Genomic DNA, 12,079 nt, shown 5'->3' with positions numbered 1-12,079 from the left:
CCATATCGAAAAAAAAAATGTGAAGTCAAAAGATGAACGATATACGCGGGAGAGGGAGATTAGGGAGGAGTTGGGGCGGCCACCATATGTAGGTGAGAAGGATGTAGTGGATCTCGATGGCGATGATGATCCCGATTACAGACGCGCAATTCAAGAGTCCATGCGGGATCAGTGGGAGAGGGATCAGGATTGGAGGTGGGACACGAGTAGGCCTGGATTTGAGGGGTCTATCCATGAGCGTGGTGGGGGGAGCGGAGCAGGGGAGAGTGTTAGGGGTGGATCAGGGGAAGGTAGTAGGCAGGGAGGAATATGAGGCATGGGTAGGAGTAGTAGCATGCAGGATGTGAGGAAAAAAGTTGAAAAATTTATAGCGAAGTTTTTTATATACGATAAATCCCCGCAAATGCCGCAACAAGCCCGCACTTCAAAAATATGATAAGTGCAACGTGGGGGTGAGGGTGTGCAGCCGCCCACACCCGCACAAATCATGAGGAAATGCTTGGATGATGAACATGCAGAGATGAAGACATACGTCGATTCGTATAAGCAGTCATGGGAGATGTACAGCTGCACCGTCATGTGTGACGGTTGGACCGGATTGACGAAGATGTCGGTCATAAATTTTATGGTCTATTCCAGGGGACGGGCAGTGTTCCTAAAGTGTATAGATGCGAGTAGTAAGATTAAAGATTCTAACTACATTTACAAACTAATGCACGACGTCATGCAAGATGTTGGGAGGAAAAACATTGTGCAGTTTGTTACAGATAATAGGAGTGCATTTGTCAAGGCGGGGAAGGATATTCAGCACAAGTATCATATGTACTGGACCCCTTGCGCAGCCCATTGCATCGATCTTATGCTGGAGGCGATCGGAGATTGGCCGTCGGTGAAGACTGTAATTACCGATGCATGGCTCATCACAAACTTCGTATACAACCACACCTGGTTATTAGCCGCAATGCGCGAAAGGTGTGGTGGGGATATAGTGCGCCCCGAGGCGACGCGGTTTGCCACAAATTATATTGCCTTAAGTAGCCTTCTTAAACACAAACAGGGGTTACGAGAGCTTTTCGCCTCTCATGATTACGAAGAATGGAAAAAGAGGTTGACGAAAGCGACCTACCACATCGAGGAACTACTGCTGGAAAATTCATTTTGGGATCGAATGCACGTTGTTGTGGGTATTCTAGAGCCCATTTATGTGGTGTTGAGGATGGTGGACAATGAGACAAATCCATCGATGGGGTCACTGTATCCGTCCATACAGCTGATGAAAGAGGCCATCATGGTTAAAGCTCCCAATGCGTATAATTGGGTGCATGCAATAATAGACAACCATTGGGAAAAGACGCTTTCTCACCCACTACATCAGGCCGGTAAGTACCTATATGATTTTTTTTTCCATGTGCAACAATAAACGAGGGTTGTACTGATATGTATATGTTGGTTTTCAGCGTATTTCTTGAATCCCAAATACCACTACAGCCGGAATCTCTTCAAAGATAATTCCTTAAAGAGGGCTGTAAATGAGGTATACGATCACTTATTCTCCGACTGTCAGGGGAAAGGCACCTTTGGTAGTGAGGTAAATATGTTCTGCACTTACATTCTCATTATCTTCATCTCAACCATTCAATACTTATTCTGGGTTGCTATACGCCATCAACAGATTGTTAAATTTCGCAACGCGGTTGGAATGTTTGGGTGCCACCTTGCAGTGAAGTCAAGGAACACCATGATGGCATGTGAGTTACTGCGGTAATCTTAACTGTTATATTATTTTGGAAAATCTAAAATAATGAAAGAATCTTATGATATGCAGGCGAATGGTGGTCCATGTATGGGACTGACTGTGAGACGTTACAATGACTGGCTATCCGTGTGCTTGCACAGACGGTGTCCTCGTCACCCTGTGAAAGGAATTGGAGTACATTCTCCCTCATCCATACAAATAAACGTAATAGACTAAGGTATGAGAGGCTTCAGAAGCTAGTGTATTGTCACTACAATATGAAGTTACGAGAGAGGCTGCTCTACACGGAAGGAAGAAGAAAAGCGTGGGAAGACCCACTGGACCTGATGACGGTCGGACAACATGCATATGCTGAGGATGTGGAGGGTGACCCAGTTTACCAATGGGTTAGGTCAGATGACTTGGATACCTCAGATGGGCGATCAGAGCCACATGTTGCGGCGGAAGCAGAGACACAAGGGATTGATGTTAATGCACATGTGGAGCAACAAAGGTCTCCTGTTAAGGCATTCGACCCATTGACGAGGAGACCGGAGGGCAGCCCGTGGCAGTCACTATCACGTGGGACACGTGGCGGGAAGACATTATCTGACACCAAGGAGTATCTTAACTGATACTACTCTACTATGACCTAGGCACAATATTGTCGATTTGTGGAGCAGCAGTGCTATGCCTAGCCCCGTCGAGATGGAGATGATGATTACGAGCCACCACGCAACTCTAAGTGGGTCTAGACCACAACTAGTCCCCATCTTTGATATGTATATTTCTCAAATTTTACTTCTTCAGTTCCTCTTTTGCTTTTCAATGAATTGGTTGTGTTTTCATACATGACTATGATATATTTATAAATATCATGCATCCAATTTAAATATAGTTGCATTAGTTCAGTTAAACATCGCATAGCTTAGGACCCTATACAAAAGAAACTTATTATGTGCATATTTTTTTTGAGATATGATTTAAAAGTGTGTATTAAGGGCTTTTTTAACAATCCCAAAAGTTTCATTAAAAAATTCAACCATTTTCTCAATGTTTCCCCATGTTTCCCAAAAAGTGCGATAAATTATGCGATACAAACGATATATCCCGTGCGATAACCGATATGTATTTGTATCCCAAGGGTGCGATACATAGTGCGATACTGATATTTCAAACACTGGTTGGGAGCAGTGTTCAAAATATCGGTATCGCGTTACGTGTCATATTCTTGGGATACGGATACATATCAGTTATCGCATGGGATATATCGGTCGTATCGTGTAATGTATCGCTGTTGTTGGAAGCATGAGGAAACATTAGGAAATTGGTTGAATTTTCAATGAAACTTCGGTGATTGTTAAAAAAGACATCAATACACACTTATAAATCAAAACATTACAAAAAACAAGTACACACAATAGGTTTTCTTTGTATGGGGTCCTAATCTATGCGTTGTGTAATTGAATTGATGCAAGTATATTCAATGTCTATTCATATAATTTATAAATGTAAGAAGACGTGTGGAAACACAAACAATGCATTCAAAAGCATAAGAAGAATCACTAGATTATATTATATACATGTTTGATTTGATGTTTGGACACAGATTGCAAACGAATTGTGATAAATTGAGAATTTTTTATTTTTTTCAATTCTTCGCAACTCGCCCCACTCCAAATTTCGAAATCGAAGCTCCCAATCCATGATTTTTCATACAAAACATGAAAAATCATGGATTTATAACAATTTGACACCAATTTAACATGATTTACAGAAAATAAAAGGATCGAAATTCGAAAATGCTCACCAGATCAAACATGTGGGATATATCGCACTACTTGTGTGTTTCGTATCACACTGGTGGGATACAAGATATATCGTGGGATACATCGGCCGATATCGTCAATATTTAAAACACTGCTCCCAACATAAATTTTGGCTTATAGATGCATTTAAATTTATTAAATATCTAACTAAATGAGGAAATTCTGAAATGTGATTCATACAAACATGGATAGAACATGACAAGGACCTCCCAGCATAATGAAAGAGTTTCTAAGAATAAAGCTTAGTAATTCGGAGAACGAAGGTCAAATACAAACCAAATCCAGGTCCACTACTTGCTAAATATGGTAAGCGATATACATCTGCTTTTTCGTTCTTCAATACATAACTGTAAAAAGACAAGGTGCTTTATAAGAAAAAATTGACATGAGAGAACAACTTATTTGCTTTTATCTAGTTTATCAAGTATTATGAACTTGCAAATGCATCAATTATGCATCTGTAACTCTAGATGAAACATCATATCAGACATTTGTTCCAAAAACCTACTCAATTTCACCTTAGGTTCTAATATAGGGGTGGCAGTTGTCAGGCCCGGAAAGATCCCAGGCCTGAAATTTTTAATACAGTTGCCAGGCCTATCAGGGCAGGCATCTTCAGAATATGTTATTTGCTCAGCTGGGAGCCTGGCCCATTGCCAGCCCTACAAAGAATCATGAGGCCTACAAAGCAAACAGACACAATATTCAAATTAAGAAACAATTTAACAGAAACACAAGGAATCTAAATGACAAACTAAACTCTCAACCATAGTTGTTTCTCAGTATATAAAAAAAGAGATCAGCCATGACTAACAAGTACACAGTAAGGGCACAACGTGGTGTGTGTATTTCATCCAACCCACGCATTAAGTGAGCCCCATCGTGATGATGGATGCTCCAAAAATAAGGCCTTTTCAATCATCATGCGGGCCACAACATAGAAAACAATTGCAACCACCCAACAACCTCCAAATTCACGAGACGCCATATGCATAGACAGTGGGGCACACGTGTGGCCCTTACAGAATAAGCTCATTCTACAAAGCCTTGTCGAAGAACCAGCCTCGCTAAGAAAACATGATTTTCAGCATTAATTACATTATCATTGAGCTTAGCAAAATCCTCTCTTAATTCAAAAATTCTTATTATGGCTCTTCTTCCTAATATGACTCAACAAAAAACTACATTTAATACATCCATTAATCATATTAGTATTTAATTATGTATTATATATTATATTTGGTATTAATCAGGTCACCGTCTCCGGGTCAGGAGAGGGTTTCTTCTTGAAATGGAAAGTTCAGATTTAAAAAATAAAAACCCTCTCCTGACCCGAGCAAACTCTGTTTCTAGACAGGTGAAAGGCGGTGGACCCAAACCTGTCCTGGCTTTTAAAACAGGTCAGAAATTGGACTGCGGCCCATTTAAATAAGGCCGGATCCCTCAGAAAACCATGGGTCTGGCTACCCATGGGCAACTCTAATTGGTGGTGAATGTTTAGTTAAAGGGTTGTATCAGTTTGATGCTAGTCATACTCCTACTGTGTTTCTTTGAGAGTATTGTATTGGTAATAAAGAGTGTGTCGTAATGGCATACGCATCTAGGCTATGTGTCAGTTAGGTTGCTTATGTTGTTATTTCCAATTAAACTTTCTAATGATATTAGTTTTCAGCGTGATACAAGTCAGTTGGGTGAGCATTGCCAAACTACTTATCTTCTTTGTAATTATAAGATTGTTGCTCCTTTGATTTAGTTCATTCTAATGCGTGGGGCCTTGCTCCAATTGTTCCCATGTTTGGTTATGAGTACTTAATTTCATTTGTCAATGATTATTCTAGATTTTCCTAGATAAATATAATGAAAAAAATGAAGCGTTGTGTTGTCAATTGTGAGATTGTTTCATAAAGTGGTCCACACTTAGTTGATGCTAGAATTTATTTTTATTTTTTTTTGAGTTAGATAATGTTAAGCAATATCTAGCCCATGATTTGCAACCAACCTGTCTGATCATGATATAGAATTCCAAATTTTATGTCCATATAAACTTCAACAAAACGGAGTTTCCATATCAAAGAATCGTGCACCTTCTTGAAGTAACTAGATCCATATTACGATTATAAAGTCAAAACATATTAAATTTAATTCATTTAACAGGAAAAAGGTTTCTTGTACACTTTAAAGTTTAAGTATATTATTTTTTAATTAATTAAACAAGAATGTGTTATAATCCAAGAATAAGTAAACATGTTATAAACCAAAAAGGGGTTTTCCAGAAACAAAAAAGTGTTTCCCTGCAAACAGGAAATGAATCTCCTTTGGAATGGTTTCATGATTGTAATGAAAACCATTCCAGGCTAGTTTCAAGAAATCATTTCTAATGAAATGCATGTTCGCTCATTGAAATGTTTCTTGGTAATTATGCTGTATACTAATCAAAGATAAATGAAAAATCACTCTATAGAGCCGCCCTCTTTTCAATTACCTCATGGACTGAATTACTAAACTTTAATTAAAGCATACGAAAGCATAATAAACTATGTGACATATATGCATTGGTTAGTATGGGAATAACACTAGTAAACCTAGTGAACTTAAAAGTTTTGAATTGCATCCAATAACCCATTCCCCTTCTTTGACACCCACATTACTACTAAATTTTGCCTCATAGGATTCTTGTATTACAAAAGGAATTGAACAAAGTACCTACGTTAAACATACTTGTTCAACAGAAGATCTGAAATGGCTAAGAGAACTAAAATGGCTGACTCGTGTATACTTTTTGAAGAAATTATACATGCCCTATATAGTCTGACTCAACACTCAGTTGCTTGCTACTCATCATTGGTGGTAATGTTTGGCAAGCTGATTGAACCAAGGCTAGTCTGTTCAGAGATAGTTTACGATCTTGCCAATTGAATATTCTTTCATGATTATTTTTTTTTAATCACATCATTCATTAATGACAGAACTGAAGAACACAGTGATCATTTCACCATTTTGTGTCAAAGTACGAAATGAAATTCTAATATAGCAATGAATATACTTCTCTTTTTCTTTCTTCATCAGGATAGTTTCAAGCAAAACCATGATTCAATGTAAATAGTAATGAGGTTATTGACATTGGCTATAACTGAGAACTTAAATGAAAATTATGACTTCTGCAGAGATGTAGTTGTGGATACATACGGGCTACCTGCTTCAATAAAGCGCTCGGGCACAACAGCATTCTGGGAAGTAAATTCACCAAAAAGTGGAATTCTGAGGAATGAAAAGTTTGTTGTCATGGAAAAGCCACAACGCCAGAATTACAGTAAGTTATACGCAAGGTATTCCAAAACAGTTACATAACGGTAATGGTGGTAAGAGTCATGCATTACAGATGAAATATAATAGCAAATCCAAAACTCAAACAGATTACTCAACGCTTGCAGATCTGTAAAAGAAAAAATGGATGATGTGAATTGTTTCCTGTTATTGCAATATATTTCTATGTAAAACTGCAGTTCATATAAAGGAAATACCTTTCCTGTAATTGCAACACACATTGATGCAAAACTTCATAATCATTAAAAATCATGAATAACATGCGATGGTTCTTATTTAATGATCGAAGTGAATCGTTTAAGAAATACAAGACAAATTATAGCAGTAGCATCCAGATATTTCTCAGAAATTAATCCATCAAGCCATGCAGAAAAGCATTTAGATAGGATGTAAATGGGTGAATTTAAGTCAAATTGCTCAAAGAAAATATACATGATCATCATCCGAGTCTCATCCCAATTCATTACAGTTGGCTGCATGAACCCTATTCCACCATTCCACTCTATCAAGGGTCATACCTTAAATTCGACCTGTTGTCCCCAAGTTCCCATGAATGCGTTCATTTCTAATTCTATCCTTCCTCAGCTTGCCACTCATCCATCTAAACATCATGTGGTTCCTTAACTGACTAAAATTCTGTCCATAAAGCATGGATTGTCTTATAGCTTCCTTACAAAATTTCCTTTCAGTTTGAGTGGTACATGACAATTACATAAAACTCCACAGGCATATCTCCATTTCTTCCACCCAGCTTGGGCAACATCCTTCTCAATCTCTCCACTCATGAATTATTGACCCAAGGTATCGAAAGTGGTCATTTTGGAAAACTTGTTGGTCAGCAATCTTAACTAATTCCTCGTTCTCCCTCCTATCAATTATCATTACTAAAATTGCACTACATATACTTTGTTTTAGTCCGACTAATTTTTTAAATCCTTTAGATTCTAATGCACCCAACCATAAATCTAGCTTTTTGTTTACACCCTTGCTCGTCAAGTCATCAATGTTATGTCATCTGCAAACAACATACACCGCGGGATCTCTTCTTGCAAATGCCTCGATAACTCGTCCATAACCAATGCAAAATGGTGTGGGGTCAATGTCGACCCCAAGTGCAAGCCTATAATAGTAATTGGGAATCATTTCTCTCCACTAGTGGTCCTCACATTTGTTACCGCTCCCTCATGCATATCCTCGATCATGTCAATATATACTCTTGAAACACCTTTCTTTTCCAACACCAATGAGATAAACTCTCTAAGGAACCTATTGTATGCTTCTCTAAGTCATGAGCAGATACTCTCTCCTCAAATTTCTCCATTAGTTGTCCAAGTAGGAAAATAGCTTCAATGTTAGACGAAGCCAAACTAATTTTGTAACAGCCCGACTAGCATAGTATGATATTGTCTGCTCTGGGCTTGCGCCCGCACGGTTTTATTTTCAGGGTTTCCCCCCAAAAGGCCTCATACTATGAAGGTGCTAACTCCACATATAACCACCACAACTTCGGACATGCGCTTTCGATGTGGGACAACGTTCCGCCCTCACTGCATACACAATAGCCTGCCAACCACTGGTAGCTTGCCCATGCCCTTAGGCCCCGCCCACATGTGCAACAGTGACGGGGAGTCACACTATCCCCCACCGAGGGTGGAGCTGTCCTCGGCTCTGATACCATTTGTAACAACCCGACCAGCACAGTATGATATTGTTCGCTCTAGGCTTGCGCCCACACGGTTTTGTTCTCAGGGTTTCCGATGTGGGACAACGTTCCTCCCTCATTGTGTACACAGTAGCCTGCCAGCACAGTAGCCTGTCAACCACTGGTAGCTTGCCCAGGCCTAGTTGTGGTGGTTATATGTGGAGTTATCACATTCATAGTATGAGGCCTTTTGGGGGGAAACCCTGATAACAAAACCGTGCGGGCGCATGCCCAAAGTGGACAATATCATATTGTGCTGGTCGGGCTGTTACAAATGGTATAAGAGCCGACGACAGCTCTGCCCTCGGTGGGGGATAGTGTGACGCCCCGTCACTGTTGCACATGTGGGTAGGCGCATGTGGGCAGGGCCTAAGGGTCTGGGCAAGCTACCAGTGGTTGGCAGGCTACTGTGTACACAGTGAGGGCAGAACGTTGTCCCATATCGGAAGCATTGTCCAAAGTTGCGGTGGTTATATGTGGAGTTAGCACCTTCATAGTATGAGGCCTTTTGGGGGGAAACCCTGAGAACAAAACCGTGCGAGCACAAGCCCAGAGTGGACAATATCATACTGTGCTGGTCGGCTTGTTACAAATTTTCTAATACATTCATCTCATGCCTTACTCTTTGCTCAATCGCTCTATTTCAAAGTTTCATGGTAGGACTCATAAGTTTAATCCCACGATAGTTAGTGCAGCTTTACATGCCTCCTTTATTAACAGAAATAGGTACCATGGCACTTTCCCTCCATTCCTTTGCCAATTTATTCGATCTTACAATCTTGTTAAACAACTTTGTTAACCAAAATAACCCATTATCTCCCATACACTTACAAACCTCTATTGGTATACCATCTTGTCTAAGGACCTTTCTTATTTTCATCTTTCTCAAAGCTTCTTTCTCACTTTAGATATCCTAGTCCTACGAAAGTATTTATGGTATTCAAGGTCATTTGAGTTTATGATTCCTTCTATTACTATGTTCTCAAAATGGATGTCATTTAACAAAATTTGAAAATAGCTTCTCTACCTTTCGTTGATCTCATTGTCTTTTATTAATACCTTCTAGTTATCACTCTTAATGCATCTAAAATGAACTAGATCCTTACTCTTCCTCTCTCTCATTTTTGCAAGTATGAAGGCATCTTTCTCACCTTCTCTTGTTCCCAATCTATTGTAAATATCATCATAAGTCTTACGTTTAGCCTCACTACTTAACAATCTTTTGGCATTTCTATATTCTTCAATTTTTTTTTTTTTATCATTTCTAGTCCCTTTCTAGGCTCTGAAACATGAACATTTCTTGTGAATAACTTTTTGTACATTGTCATTCCACCACCGAGTTTCCATATGTGATTGGCTTTTCCCTAAGGCTTTTCCCTTTAGATATTCCTAAAACATCTCTTGCCATTTTCCTAATGTAGTCAGCCATCTTATTCCACATAACATTCACTTATTCCTCAACATTCTGCTTTACTTCTTATTCCACATAACATTTACTCTCTCCCAGTATAACATTACAATCCTTACATATTGATTGTTATGTTTTTGTAAGTACAAAGAAATCTATTTGGCTTGCATATGATACACTTTTGAAAGTTATTAAAAGTTTGTCTCTGTTTTTAAAGTATGCGTTTGCTAGAACTACATTGTATGCCATAGAGGAATCAAGGATAGTATCCCCCATCTCATATCTTCTTCCAAAACCATATCATCCATATATGCTCTCATATCCTCTACATTCTTTTCCTATATGAACATTTAGGTCTCCTACAAATATCTTCTCTCCATTTGGAATTTCTTGCATTAGTTCATCCATATCCTCCCAGAATTGTTTCTTGATCTATCCTGTAACCCTACATGTGGTGCATATGCACTAAAAACATTGATTATCTCCTCTCTAAAATAAGTTCTATTAATAAAATCCTATCATTTACTCTCCTAACATCTACAACTTTATCCTTTAAATCGTTATCTACCACTATCCCTACCCCATTTCTATTATTGTCCATTCCTATATAATTCATTTCATTGTATCTACTAACTCAATACTCTTGCCTATCAATATTCCTATATTCCAAGAAAAAAAATACATGATGTTACCACTAAAATAACAGCAAAATCATGAAGACCCATCAAGAAGATTTTGATCACATATATCCAAATGTCAAATCAAGAGCTATAGAGATATCAAGAAGGGAACTCATTCAAAGATATCAAACTCGTTCTAGGTATATGTATCAAACAGCTAATCGTAAACCTTCATCATCATCATCTAAACCTTACCGATACTAATAGGGGTCAGCTACATATCTTCTTCCACCAGTCCACTCTATGACAGACCATATCCTCAGTTGAACAATAGGCCATAAAATCTTTTCTTGCTACCTCCATCCATGTCCTTTTGGGCCTCCCCCTTGCCCTTCTATAGCCTTCAATTTGAACCAGCTCAGCTCACTCCTAATTGGTACAGTTCTTGGTCTCCAATCCTCATGGCCTAACCATCTTAGGCTACTTCGTCTCATCTTTTTATTTAGAGGTGTAACTAGTCTGTTCTATCAAATGCATTCTTTTCTAATTTGATCCTTCCTCGTCTTGCCACTCATCGATCTCAACATCTTCCTTTCAGCCCCACTCTTTCTATGAATCTATTGTTCCTTTATTGCCCAACAATTTGTCCCAAAAAGCATGGTTGGTCTTATAGTTGTCCTCTAAAACCTCCCCTTGAGTTTGATTGGTATGTGGTGATCACATAAAAGTTGAGAGGCAAATCTCCACTTCATCCACCCAACTCTAATTCTATTAGCTACATCCTTCTCAGTCCCTCTGTTCACAAGAATTATCAACCCAAGAAATAAAAAATAGTCATTTTGCATACTTCTTGGCCACCAATCTTATCTAATTCCTCATTTCCACTTCATTGTCACTAAAATTACATTCCATGTTTCTATTTTTGTCCAGCTAATTTTAAAACCTTTAGATTCTAAAGCATCCCTCCATAGTTCTAGCTCTGTGTTTACCCCCTAGCTAGTCTAATTTCCAGCATCCCTCCAGCTCCATCTAATTTGCCAGCATACTATCTTTCGCTTTTCAAGATCCAGCTGTTGTGGCTTTGAGAATTATGAAGTTGCAAAGAGATTTTATTAGGAAAGGAGAAACAAGATGCACAAATTCCATCTCGTGCAGTGGGAGGTTGTGCAAAAGTCTAAGAGAGATGGTATAATCAGTTTGGGAAGTGTCAAAGAAAAGAATTGGGCCGCGTTATTAGAGAAGTGGTGGTGGAAGTTTGGCAAGGATCTGGAAGCTTGGTAATTCATTGAAAGTATAGTACCTCCAATGGGGTTCGTTCAAACATGTGGAAAGCCATCAGTGCTTTCGCACGACTAGTTAATGCAAATAACAGCAACCTCTCTTTCAAATCGATCAGTGTGTCAATATCTGGAGTCTGTTATTGGAACTTGGAAGAGGTGAAAAGGTCAGTTTTGGCTGGAT

The 12,079-nt window shown here is 38.9% G+C and overlaps 2 protein-coding genes across 11 annotated transcripts in view; one reads left to right on the top strand and one right to left on the bottom strand.

Moving 5' to 3' along the window:
• LOC131258353 (uncharacterized) overlaps positions 1-12,079 on the bottom strand; it is a 76,880-nt gene that overhangs the window by 28,251 nt on the left and 36,550 nt on the right. For all 10 annotated transcript variants that reach the window (XR_009178072.1, XR_009178073.1, XR_009178070.1 and 7 more), the window contains 2 exons: positions 6,751-6,822; positions 3,841-3,911 (listed from right to left, as the gene is read on the bottom strand). Coding sequence is in view for 6 of the 10 variants with exons in the window: in XM_058259617.1 (XP_058115600.1) it covers positions 3,841-3,911; positions 6,751-6,822 (143 nt within the window). In the remaining 4 variants the exon portion in view is untranslated. The remainder of the gene's footprint in view (positions 1-3,840; positions 3,912-6,750; positions 6,823-12,079) is intronic.
• Positions 902-2,309, top strand: LOC131258355 (uncharacterized). Its single transcript, XM_058259623.1, has 3 exons — positions 902-1,379; positions 1,458-1,748; positions 1,826-2,309. The coding sequence occupies exons 1-3, from the start codon at positions 962-964 to the stop codon at positions 1,870-1,872; spliced, it is 756 nt and encodes a 251-aa protein (XP_058115606.1). The 5' UTR covers positions 902-961; the 3' UTR covers positions 1,873-2,309.

The sequence above is a fragment of the Magnolia sinica genome, chromosome 10 (genome assembly GCF_029962835.1).
Source record: "Magnolia sinica isolate HGM2019 chromosome 10, MsV1, whole genome shotgun sequence".
Lineage (NCBI taxonomy): Eukaryota > Viridiplantae > Streptophyta > Magnoliopsida > Magnoliales > Magnoliaceae > Magnolia > Magnolia sinica.
This window is presented reverse-complemented; position numbering and strand designations above follow the sequence as displayed.